At 36.8% G+C, this 13589-nt stretch overlaps 1 protein-coding gene across 1 annotated transcript in view; it reads left to right on the forward strand.

Annotated features, from left to right (window-relative positions):
- The window catches only part of DMXL1 (Dmx like 1), a 75385-nt gene that overhangs the window by 48182 nt on the left and 13614 nt on the right, over positions 1-13589 (forward strand). The window contains exons 29-33 of the mRNA XM_061361038.1: positions 78-191; positions 8331-8494; positions 10016-10155; positions 10466-10551; positions 12373-12574. Coding sequence (XP_061217022.1) covers positions 78-191; positions 8331-8494; positions 10016-10155; positions 10466-10551; positions 12373-12574 — 706 coding nt within the window. The remainder of the gene's footprint in view (positions 1-77; positions 192-8330; positions 8495-10015; positions 10156-10465; positions 10552-12372; positions 12575-13589) is intronic.

Genomic DNA, 13589 nt, shown 5'->3' on the forward strand with positions numbered 1-13589 from the left:
ATTTAAGCTTTCCAATTCTCTCATAACAGGAATATATTCCCATTTTACAAATACAGTATGTTTTCTCTCTTTGGCAGGTAGGCACTTCCCAATGCCTAGCCCACATCAGGTAGTAGTGTTCTCCATGGAATGTGTGGGGTTTTCCAAATCCCTTGCCACCTTCAGTACTCATAGTCCTACCAAATTTTCAGGCAAGATACGAGATTTAGTACTAGGCCTTTACATGCAGTTTGCTATGTGTGATTTTTTTTTTTTTTTTTGCATATGTAGAAAGACGGAAAAACTTCTGTTTGCAAGCCATGACATCAAATTCAATGTGATTTTTTTTTAATTAAAGCAGCAGTTGAATTTGGTCTTTTTTTTTTTTTTAAATTCAGTGGTGGTGTAGTTTTATTACACTTAATTTGAAATCAATATTCAATGTAAAATTACTTTGACCATGGTTTGAAAGGATCAGAAGTGTTTCGTATCTTTGTTGGAAAGCTGCTTGTTTTGCTTTTTTAATATAACCATTATGATGCATGTGGATTTCTAAGTGTTTGTCCTAGACATTACAAAGAAAAGGTGTCTTGTTGCTACTCAGTTTGGTAGTCTAAGAAGGCTTTAGGAAAGCAAAGGATCCTCAAGTTCTGTATTCAGATGATTGCAAATTATCATAAGGCCCAGAATTAATTCTGTAATGCTTTTCTTTTTGGCATAGATTTCTGCTTTATAATTTAGTTGGACTTCTAGAAAACCAGGAGCAATGTTCCTACAGATAGTTTTAAAGAGGAAGATTTAGTGAAGATAAATTTATTTAAGCTATGGTGACTTAGTATATCACATCTGAACATATATATAAAATGTAATTTAAACTATATTTTTTGTTATATCATTGCTATTAGATGTATGCTATATATAAAAGTGTCTTACCTTGCTTTTAAGGCAAACTGAAAATGTAGTCTATTTAAATACAGACTTTGTCAGACATTACTCTGAAAATACTTTTCTAAGAGATCTTTAATCAAAATTGAGTTCCTGTTCTAGATCTGATGAGTTTTCACTGTGGTATTGAATAAATATTTCTCATTATTACTTTAAAGTAAATATATTTGCCATATCGGAATTGTTGGAAGCTATAACTGGCTGTTGCCAATTCAAAGTTTCCTAGGTGCTGGTAACTGTATACTGAGTTGTATCAATGCTGCTGCTGTTTTAAAACGATAAAATAATTGTCTTTACATAGAACAGTGTTTTGAAATGTATACTGAATTCCTCCATAATGTATATTTTTCTTAAAAATGAATGCTAGGTGTTTGATCACAGAGTTGGTAAAACTGTTGCTGGAAGAATCAAGATGCTGAAACTGAAAATTTGGGGGAAGAAAGGACCTTTTTGAATTCTAACTTTTAGTAATAATTAAACACTGGAAGAGAGCTTTAGAGGGGTTGTGGAGTTTCCATCTTTGGGGTTATGCAAGACATGAACAAACTAGGTAGTCACCTAAATTAGCCCTGTTCTGAGGAAGGGGTTGGATCAGGTCCCTTCGAACTTACGTAATCTTTCTTTTAGACAAAAACTGAATAACAGGAATATAAAAATAGTTCCTGGTAGTCTTGGAAAATCCTGACTTTTGTTAGGAATTATTCTGAGTAAAAAAAAAAACATCAGTTTATTGCCTTTTTCACAGTAAAGCTCAAATAAAGCACAGCAGTTTGAATGCTTTTTAGAGCTGCCTAACATGTTATACTTTCCAGCTGTGTTTCTTGGTTTTGTGGATATGTTTTGACAAACTGAATTAGCATTTGAAAATTTACATTATTTCTTAATACTACAGATGTTTTGTTTATAAAGAGGCAATTAACACCTGAAAAATAACCCTATTGTTGATCATAGTAGTTATTTTCAGAATCATATTTACCATATAGTTTATCTTCAAAACTGCCTCAGAAAGCTTTTTCATAACTGAACTCTATATAGAGATGGTAGGTTTTCTGTAATCTGGAGTTTTTTTAAGGAAAAGTTTGAGTTTGGCTTTACCAGTTAGAAATCCATAATCCCATTTCATACATTCAATTATTCCATGCTACAGGAGTAAATTAAATGCAGAACTACTTCCTAAACTTGAGTATTTTACAAGAACACTCTATAGACTCAAAGTTGTCATTTTGGGTTTCAGATGTAGAAAATCAGAAATCTACTAATACTTGACTATTACGACAAGGTATTTTTCTCCACTGTTTGTCCTAACTTCCCAAGCAATTAAAAAGAAAGTTTTAACAGAAATTATTATTTCTGAGTACTTTGGTAGAGAGAAATATAAACATTCTCGGCTGTTCCTTTAACCAGTTTTGCCTAACATGCCACAGGTTTTGAGAAATAGATGCCTTGATAATGAGGACATGCATGTAAAATTTATCCATACATGGATAAATTTTAGCAGGATGTGCAGTTCTGCTGTCATCTTATGCATGCATTTCTTGTTAGATCCTCTGAATTAATTTGTAGCTTTTGCTTGCTGATGACCACCTAGAAAACATACTTCTTAACAGATTTTCATTAATCTTAACATTGTTTAAAGTAACAGAGCATCTAAGTGGAACGTGAATGTAGCATTTGGCCAATTTTGCTTAGGCAATTGTAAAGAAAATCCAAACCCTTGGTACTCTTGCATTTATCTGCTTGCTGTACCTACTATTGAGTAGGTTTGATCCAGAATCTAAAACAAAATAACAACAACAAAACCTGAACTTGCATTAGTGATGCTTTGGACTAGAAGCTTTCTGGTTTGGACTTCCAGCGTACTACTATGTACCTGCTACTCAGGCTCACCATCAAATCAGAAACAACAGTAAAAATCTTCTATTTAGACTTTGTCTCCAGGCATGGCTTAATCTCAGAAGATAGATTTTAAAAAACATAATAATTTTTATATTTTTTTTTTAATCATTTTTTTAAACCTTCCAACTTGTGTAAGACTTACAACAGCCATGCTGAACTGCTCCTTTTTAATGCAGAATTCCCTATGATATTATCAGTAATGGAAACTTTGACATCAGTGTGAGAATAATTGTCTTAAATTCTAACTCAGAATTAGAGACTGCAACGGTGGGCTCATTTTCTAATGGTACTTTGGAGTACTGCATACTTCATTAACTTTTGTGGCCTTTCTATTCTACATTGAAGTCGTTGTCTTCTCACCATTACTGTCATATTCTTAGTTAAGTCAGCCATTAAAACAGTGTTTGCACTGTGAAAGATAGAGGGTTTTTTTATGGCTCAGTAGAAGAAACCTTAGAATATATACTCTCTTTCAGCTTTTCAGTGATTTGCAGTAGTCATTAGTAGAGCATAAGTATAACAAAAACTTTACAGTCTTGGTCACATACAGTAATCAAACTCTAGCTTAATTGTAGTTGCTGATGTTGAGTGCTAATTCATTAAGTTCATCACCTTGGCCACACAAGCTATTGCCCATGAGTAAGCAGAACATCATGTTGAAAATTTCGGGATTAGTAACCTTACAAAAAGCAAATTCCTTTTAGATTTAAAGTCAAGATGTCCAGTAGTGTAGATTTTCACCACGCTGTTGTTTCTGTTGGCTTTCATGGCTTCCCAAAGAATTAGATATCTTTTCAGGGCTTTACATTTGCTAAAGTGATTTGAGATGTGATAAAAATCAGTATTTCTTTGTCATGTCTCTATCATTCCACTCTGTTCTAGGCTTCAGCAGTGCTGATCCTTGTTGATGCTTGCAGTCAGGGGTGATGCTGTCTGTAACTTTACATCTCTTAATGAAGAATGGCATTTTTCATTGGGTGTTGGGGTGTTGAAGCTTTGTGCCTGTATAGAGCCTTCAATAAAATAGAGCAACTGATTTGTTTTTTAAGTTATGGGGAAATTGTAAGAGATCTGCCTTTTAGGTCTTCTTGGGAAGGTGGAAGGAAGGTGACATGGGCAACAGGCTTTTTGAATATCACTGCATGTGTTAGATCTTGGCAGAAATAGAAGCATTTTCCATATCTGAAAAATTCCAATATTCACAGAAAATAAGACAAATTTTCCATTTGTACCAAAGATAAATGTTTTGAATGCAAAAAGCGTGTAAAAATTTTAACTAGAAATATGAGAAATTTGAAAGTGAATATAATTGGTAATCTGAAATCCCAAATGACAAAGTTAGATTTAATGATTTTTCTTAATTTATTCAAAGATTTTTAGAATGAAAAGAAAAAGCATTAGTAGTACTAAATTTCAAACCATTTAGGAGGTTGTACTTTCATTTGTCCTAAATATTGATTTATTTTTTTGCAATGACTAGCCTGCAGTATTCTTAAAAATGCCAAGAATAATCCAACAGAATGAAAAAAGTACTGTTTTAAAATAATTTGCTTTTTCAATTTTGTTTAGAAAAACAACCTGCAAGCATATACTTGCTTATTTCTCTATCATGCAACACTTGCTCCTTCTTTCATGCTCAGTGAATTTCTCCTTTTTTCTTTTTTTTTTTTTAAGCAATTGCTAAAATTTTGTAGTGATGCATGTGCATGCTCTTTCTTAGCTGATGAACTTTAGATAATGAAATGAAAATGCATTTTACTGCAGCTATTATATTTGCAACTTTTAGTACAGGTAAGTGGATTTCAGTAATATCCTTAACAGTGTGTGTGTGAAAATCACAATAATAGTGCAAAAAAGAATTAAAATACCCAAATTTCAAGATGAAAGATAAAATATTGTCTTCAGGTTTTATTAGCTTCTATATATAAATGATTTATCAGCAGCCTTCCAGTAGGGAAGGGGGCATATAGGGATGCTGGGGATGGACTCTTCATTAGGGACTGTAGTGATAGGACAAGGGGTAATGGGTTAAAACTTAAACAGAGGAAGCTTAGATTGGGTATAAGGAGGAAATTCTTTACTGTGAGGGTGGTGAGGCACTGGAATAGGTTGCCCAAGGAGGTTGTGAATGCTCCATCCCTGGTAGTGTTCAAGGCCAGGTTGGACGAGGCCTTGGGTGATATGGTTTAGAGCGAGGTGTCCCTGCCCATGGCAGGGGGGTTGGAACTTAATGATCTTAAGGTCGTTTCCAACCCTAACCATTCTATGATTCTATGATTTTATAGCTCACTTCTCCTATGAAGGAAGGCTGAGAGAGTTGGGTTTGCTTAGCCTGCAGAAGAAAAGGTTCAGGGGAGATCTTAGTGCAGCCTTACAGTACCTAAAGGGGCCTACAAGAAATCTGGAGAGGGATTTTTTACAAGGGCAGGTAGTGACAGGATAAGGGGGAATGGCTTTAAACTGAAACAAGCAAGGTTTATGTTAGACATTGGGAAGAAATTCTTTACTGTAAGGGTGGTGAGGCACTGGAACAGGTTGTCCAGAGAAGCTGTGGCTGCCCCATCCCTGGCATGTTCAAGGCCAGGTTGGACAGGGCTTTGAGCAATCTGGTCTAGTGGAAATGTTGCTGCCTGTGGCATTGGGGGTGGAAAATCTCTTCAAAGGTGTGGGGTTTTTTCTGGTCTAAAAATAACCAGAAATGATGAAAAATTCCATCAGCCACTGTGAATAAAGAGCGTTTTCCCATTAAAAAAAAAAAAATCATCATAGTTATAAGGTAAAAAAAGCCAACCCAAACCAGCAAAGTATTTTTTTAAAAATCAACTTAAAATTTATCTCCCTCAGGGTTCACAGTTGGTTCAGTTAGTGTTACAAGCATGTAAGTCTTATGTGTGGAATATAACTGTTCCAAATGAGCAGTTTTTCTCTTGTCCAGAGTGTTAGACCTTCTGTTTTCAAGTGATTGAAGTACCCAAAAGAGTTTTGAAGGGAATAGTCTTTCAAACGTCTGTCAAGAGTCAAAAGTCTCCTTTAGATAAGACACATAAACAAACCAACAGAAAAAAAAGGTATAGGAAGTATTTCTTTGTTAGTAGTTCACTTGTGGCACATAGGCCCAGCATAGATGTTGGTTCTTTTTGTGCCATCCCCAGCAGTGTTAACTGGACAAAGTAATTTCACAGGTTTCAGTGGAAGTTGTTTCTGTGGGTCCTTAGAAGTAGAAGGGAATAAGGAAAGCTAAATTAATAAAGCATCAATTTGCGTTTGTGATGTTCCTATTAGTTCATCCTTGCAACCAGTCTGGACCAACATGTTGATGCTCAGTGATAGTCAGGTCTTCTAGCCTGCACATTTGCTTTCTTGGAGCCTGTCTATTACTGCTGTCACATCAGCCAAAGCCTCAAATCATAATGCAACCCATATTCCGCTTACTTAAGACCTGTTTAGATGAGGTCTTTTCTGGCTAGCTTTCTGCTCTCATTATTGATCTATACAAAACAAAAGCCTGTTTAATTAAACAAGAAACAGCCAATTTTTTTTGCTGTACTCTTCTTCCCCACACCTAATTTAAAAAAAAAATAATTTGCCACACCTAATTAAAAAAAAAAGTGGTGGGGTGGAACTTGCATGTGCTCAGTGATTCCTTTGGATGATGTCATTGGTTTTCAAACCTTACATGGAAAAGGGAGATTTTGAGGTGCTTAAGAAAAAAATAAATGTTCAGTAGTTGGTTACATAATTGTGGAAAGTATTGAGAACTTCAAAAGGCAGTTCAGAAAATTGACTCCCTTTTTATCTTAATGTTTTAGCTTTCTTTGTTTTACCTACATCTTGGACCCATTCAGTTGTTTCACAATAGCAACTCATCCCCATGCATTGCATGTGCATACTTGAAAATAAAAAACAGATTTCTTTTTCATGTGACTCCTTTTAAAAAGGCAGTCTCCATCTTCTCTGTAGCTATCCTTTAAATACTGGAACATGGGGATAAGGTGTCTCCTGAGCTGCCTTTTCTCCAGGCTGAACAAACCCAGGTCTCTCAGGCTTTTGTTGTGCAGCTTCCCAGCCCTTCGATCATCTTCCTGGTCCTTCTCTAAACACATCTTTTTTGTATAGCAGGGACCAAAACTGGACACAGTATTTCAGATGTGGCCTGACAAGTGCTGAGTGGGACAATTACATCTTTATCTCTGCTGATGATGCCCTTGTGGGTGTAACCCTACATCCTTTTGGCCTTCATTGTTGATGTTGATGTAATCCAGCATCCTGTTGGCTTTCTTTGCTGCACACCCATAATGAGCTGGTTGTCCATTAGGACCCCCAGGTCCCTTTCCACAGAGCTGCTTTCCAGCCAGGCAGATCCCAGTCTGGTGCAATCCTGGATTGTGTTTTCTCAGGACTTAAACTTACACTTGTCCTTGCTGAACTTCATAAGGTTCTTGTGAGCCCACTCTTCCAACCTATCCAGGTCATCCTTCAGGGTGGCTTTCCTCTCTGAAGCATCCAGTTCCCCATGCAGTTCAGTATCATTGCTGAACTTCATCAGGGTACATTCAATCCCATCTTCCAAATCATTTATGAAGACACTGAACAACACTGGGCCCAATATCGATCCCTGGGGGATCCCATTAGTGACAGGTCACCAGCTGGAAAGGAAGCTGTTCACTACAGTCTGGGTGCAGCCAGTCAGCCACTTCACCCCCCACTGCCCAGTCCATTCATTGAGACCATAATGCATGAGCTTCTGTAGGAGAAGGATGAAAACCTGGAGAAATCCAGGTAGACATGTCCACTGCCCAAACAGCATCAGCTGAGCAAATTACTTTGTTGTAGAAGGTGATCAGGTTTATCAAGCACAGTTTGCCCCTAGTGAATTGGTGCTGGCTTTTCCCGATCACGTGTTTGATTTGACTTACGATAGCCCCATATGGAGGGTTTATGAAGGATTCACTCCATACTCTTCCTAGGAACCTTCCGTATTTGCTGGAGAAATACATTCTCAGGGCATACAGATTTATTGAAATTGTACAATCTAGAAAAAAGTACACACTTCTGTGGAAGGAGATGTGGAGTTGAAACTTGGATTAGGAGTGACAGTCTTGAATATTTGCAGTATGAATTATGAAAGACAAAATCCATACCTGGTCTTAAAAACCAAGCAAAATCGGCATTCAGTAATGCTTATTAAAGTAATTTAGTTTTGCAGTATTGTTGCTCAAGCAACAATGTCATCTTTGTTAGGAAGAATGCTTCTCCCACAGTTATGGGTGTATTCTACTGTACTATTTGGGGGGGGGATTTTACCCTTCTAGAGTTCTAGTTATATATTAGTTTTGCAAATTTGGGGATTAACGTTGTCTGTGCTTATTTGCTACTCAAATGTTAAGATAAAATTCTGAAAAATATAACAAGGAATTTTTTTATTTTCCATTATAAACCCCTTTATTAAAAACAGTAGGGAGGAAGAGCAGACAATTTAAAGCAACATACTGTATTTTCTTCCTCTGTAGATGATGGAGAGAAACAGCAAAAACGTTACAGACTGTCATCAGAAACGTCTCCAAAAGAGAGTTCTCAGTTGCCTGCATTGTCATTGGTAGACCAAGAATCTCCGTTTTACAAAGAAAGATTTATTCCTCCTGAGCTTAGCATCTGGGATTATTTCATTGCGAAGGTAATTTTTTGCTCTTATGACAGTTAATTTTCTCCTGTCACTTGTGGAATGATGATTTTGTTTTTTCTTAGTCTTTATTCTAGGTATCAATTTACATGTGTGATAAGCTGCCTGTTTTTATTACTTATCTTTAGCTTTTTCTAACACACTGACTGTAGGTATTTTTGAAAGAGCTGTTTTAAAAACTGTTGTTACAAAATAAATTTGTTTTCAGATAATTGTATGAACAAAACATTGCTTTTTACAGTTGCAGAATATAAATGTATAGTTAATTATGGATCAGATATTTAGATGAACAGGGAAATGTGAGTAGCTTTTTATGTCTGTTTCAAATAGGTGAAATGAATATGTGTACTTACTAGAAATCAAATTACGTTGTCATTTGTCAAGTCTGCTGTGGCAGATTTTCCTTTGTAGAAAGCTACATAATTGCACGGAGTTGTATGGTACATTTCTGTATTAAATATTAGCAATATGGAGCTGTTGGAGCAAGTCTAGAGGAGGGCCATGAGGATGATCAGGGGGCTGGACCACCTCTCGTATGAAGATAGGCTGAGAAAGCTGGGGCTGTTTGGCCTGGAGAAGAGGAGGCTGCATGGAGACCTCATAGCAGCCTTGCAGTATCTGAAGGGGGGATCTACAAGGATGCTGGGGAGGGACTGTTCGTTAGGGACTGTAGTGGTAGGACAAGGGGTAATCGGTTCAGACTTAAACAGAGGAAGTTCAGGTTAGGTATAAGGAAGAAGCTTTTTACTGTGAGCGTGGTGAGGCACTGGAACGGGTTGCCCAAAGAAGTGGTAAATGCTCCGTCCCTGGCAGTGTTCAAGGCCAGGTTGGACAGAGCCTTGGGTGACATGGTCTGGTGTGAGGCATTCCTGCCCATGGCAGGGGTTTGGAACTAGATAATCTTAAGGTCCTTTCCAACCTTAACTGTTCTATGATTCAGTATCAGGAAAAAAAATACATAAGCAGTAATTTAGGAGAAAGGAAATACAAATGTTTAATAACTCAGTGACACCCTGATAGTGGGCTTGTAAATGTTGAACACTATAGTCTGGGGATAGGATTTTCTTGTTGTTTAGTCCTTTGAGCCATTAGAAGAACTACAGAATATACACTGGGGGTTTTGGCTTCTCTGACAAATAACAAGTTTGTGTGTTCTATTTGTTATTTGATATATCTGATGTGAATCTAAAGCAAAATATAAATTGGAAAACTGCTAGTAATTTCATTGTCAGCATTCGTGTTTTGAGTCATGTAAAAGCTGTTAAAGTAGGCAATGCTCATGGACAGTTACCCTCTCATGACGTACAAACTCCAAATGTTATTAACTGTAAGATATTCTGCTTTTTTTGTAAAAGGCATTAGAGATTATAATGGTGTATTTTGTAAAAGGCATTAGATATTATAATGGTGTATTTTGTAAAAGGCATTAGATATTGTAATGGTGTATTTTTTAAAAGATAATTTAAAACTAAATATTGGTAGAAGATACTCAATGAATATTGTTTAAATTTTTAGCCTTTTCTTCCATCACAAAGTAGAGTGGAATATGATTCAGAAGGAAGTCAGGAAAGTGGTGAAGATGATGAAGATATTGATGGAGATGCGTTTGCATCAAATTCACATAATCAAGAGCATTCTAATTCAAATTCATACAGGTAAATAACTCTTCAGAATGAAAGATATTCTGTAATCGCTAGACTTGCATTTCTGGCCTTTTACTTTTGAGATAATCATGGCAGTGCATTATCCAGACTTAGTAGGTAGTATTTCACAATAATAATAATTTGATTAATACTTGGTATAGTGACTTCTGAATTCAGATTAATTATAGTATTCTGAAACGTGGTTTGTAGTTTTCAGCAATTTATAATGAGGATTTAAAGCTCTAAATTTAAATCCTAACGATGACTAAATGAGAAATTTATTTTCCTATTAGTAAATGACTTACTAGTGCTTTCTTGTTAGTTGGTCACTGATGAGATTGGCAATGGTTCAGCTGGTTCTTCACAATTTGAAGACTTTCTACCCTTTGGTTGGACATGATCTTTCAGGTAATAAGCAGCAGAGTTGTCTTTTTATACTTAACCACACTTAAAATCAGTAATGTGTTGAATAATATGTATGGCATAGCTTTATTTATAGCTCAAAAGTTCTTAATCTTTTTATGATCTTGGAATAATATGTATCACATAAGTATGTCTATGAAATGAAATGATGGGTGGACAAGATGTCTGTGTGAGAAGAAATACTCAGTAGTTAGCAGAAGTCTGCATACGTAGGGTTTTTTTTTGCCTGTTAGTTGAACAAGAATGTTTGCAGTATTTACTTCTTGGTGAAAACCTTACTTTTTTTTGTAGTTCAAGTTACATTATTCCCTTTTTTGTAGAATTGTGGAATAGTTTGTGTTGGAAGAGACCTTTAAAGAGAGGTCCAACCCATCTCTCATGGGCAGGGGACATCTTTCACTAAATTGTGTTGCTCAAAACACCATCTAACCTGGCCTTAAACACTTTCAGGGATGGGGCATTTGCAAATTCTCTGGCAACTTGCTCCGGTTTCTCACTATCCTCATCGCAAAAAAAGTCTTTCTGTCTAATCTAAATCTACTCTCTTCTAGTTTGAAACCATTATTCCTTCTGCTGTCAGTACAGGCCTTGGTGAAGTCTTTCTCTATTGTTCTTGTAAGTCCGCTTTAAGTATCGAAGTAAGGTCTCCCTGGAGACGTTCTTCTCAAAGCTGAACAACTCCAACTGTGTAAGCCTTTCTTCATAGAATGGGTGTTCCAGCCTTCTGACATGCTCTGATAGGTCCATGACTAGCTTGTACTGAGGACCCCAGAGCTAGATGCAATATTCCAGGAAAGGTCTCATGAGAATAAGTAAGAGGGGGTGAATCACCTCCCTCACCCTACTGGATGCCCATCTTTTTATGCAGCCCAGGATGCGATTTGCTTTCTGGTCTGCACATGCAAATTTGCTTCCTCAGGTACAGTTTTTCATCACTGGTATCCCTAAGTCTTTCTCAACAGGGCTGCTCTCAATACCTTCCCCCCCACCCGCAGCTTGTATTGCTGGGGGTTACCCTGAGCCAGGTGCACTTGTTCTTGTGAATGAGCTTCAGGAGGTTCCCAAGGGTCCCACTCCTCAAGCCTGTCAAGGTCCCTCTGAGTGGCATCCCTTCACTCTAGTAAGTCAACTGCATCACTCATCCTGGTGTTATCCGCAAACTTGCTGCACTCACTACCATTGCCTGTATCATGACCAAATATGTTGAAGAGACGGATCCCAGTATGCACCCATGAGGGACGCCACTTGTTGCTGATTTACATTTTACATAGAACCATTAATTCAAACTCTTTGATGCAGTCATTCAGCCAGTTCCCTTATCCATCAAATAGTCCACTCATCAAATCCATATTGCTCCAATTTAGAGATAAGGATGTTGTGTGAGACCATGTCAAAGGCCGTACAGAAGTCAAAAGTGAAGGACATCAGTTGCTCTTCCCTTGCCCACCAGTGCAGGCAGTCCATCATAGAATGCTACCAGGTTAGTCAAGCACAATTTGCCCTTTCTGAAGCCATACTGGTTTTCTCCTGTCAGCTGCCTATCATCCACATGCATTGACATAGCTTCCAGGAGGATCTGTTCCATGATATTTAATACGTCAGCACTGGAGAAGTCTGCTCCCCTCTTTAGCACAGAGCAGTTCATTTTTTATTTTTTTTTTTTAACTTGCAAATACCAAGTTGAGATTTGAATAAAGCTTATTTTTGGAGATATTTGAAGTACACTTCAGCCTTCACCTCTGGAATTATCTTTTGTCAAGGTTATAATGAAGAAGGAAGGGTTTTTTATTATTCTTGTTTTTTTAGAGCTTCCAGTTAGCTCCCCAATATGCCATGCAGTGTTGAAAACACTACAGCGCTGGGAACAAGTTCTTCTCCGACATCTTGAGCTATATGGGGGTCCACCTCAACATTATATTTCAGTTCGTGCTTCTGAAGATATCCTAGCTGCTGGTCCTGCATTGCTTCGCCACAAAACTTTACTTGAGCCTACAAACACTCCATTCAGGTGTGCCTAATTTCTATAAACAGTGACTGTGGTATCTTTAATATACTATTAATGCATGTGATAAACCATAACTTTGAAAACAATATAATTCCAGTTTCTGGAATTGTGGATACACATCAGAACTCGTATACCAGTTGTCCAAAGCAAGATTGGGAAAAGAAAATCATGGGTTACAAATTTTTAAAGTTCTTTTATTGAAGCTGAATGTACTGGATTTGATATCTCTGTGGAAGAACTATGGTTCACAATAAAATAATAGCAAATTTGCAAATTTGCCCTGAGAGCATGAGTGAAAATGAATTAAATAATCGGCCTGTCTCTGGAAGGAACAGAAGTATGTACTTACCAATATCTTATCATAAAATCAGAGAAGAGATATTTACTCTTTATAATATTTGTGTAGCTGTGACTTCACCTAGTTGCATGTTCAGCCAGAAAAGTGTGCTCAGTTTCTTAAACTGTCAGTTTTAAATAGATTTCTCTTTTTTTTTTTTCCCCTAATAATGCTATCACCTGTGGTTGCAGAATCAACAGAAAGTTTGTCTTTCTGTTGTAAAATACCACACAGTTGTCGCCATTTTAGTAACTTGAGTTGATTAAAAAGGAGCAGTTTAACATGTATATGCTGGCTGGCATTGTTTTTAAATTGTGATTAAAGTGATTCAGGGTTTGATATTTTTTGGCCTAATATAACCAGTTATATTTGTATTTACAGTTATGCTTGAATATACAGTTTCTATGGATAAGCGTAAATATTTGAAGTCTGATCTGATTCTACAATCCTTCCAATTTTGTTACTGAAAAGTCGTGATTGTTTCAGAGATGCTATGTAATTGGTGTGTTCCTAGCAGGAAGTGTTAGTCATTCATTTTCCATATGACTGAAGTACTTATTAGCAATAAACAAAAATGATCCATATTGTAAAGAATGAGGTGGGCTAACAAATTATCTTTATGATGACCTTATTGTTCTGTAATCTCTTGAAGAGATTTTTCTCACTTGTCTCAAGGTAGGA

This window comes from Neopsephotus bourkii, unplaced genomic scaffold (genome assembly GCF_033783945.1).
Source record: "Neopsephotus bourkii isolate Nb327-2 ecotype Australia unplaced genomic scaffold, CSIRO-AGI_Nbou_v1 NB_1049, whole genome shotgun sequence".
Classification (NCBI taxonomy): domain Eukaryota; kingdom Metazoa; phylum Chordata; class Aves; order Psittaciformes; family Psittacidae; genus Neopsephotus; species Neopsephotus bourkii.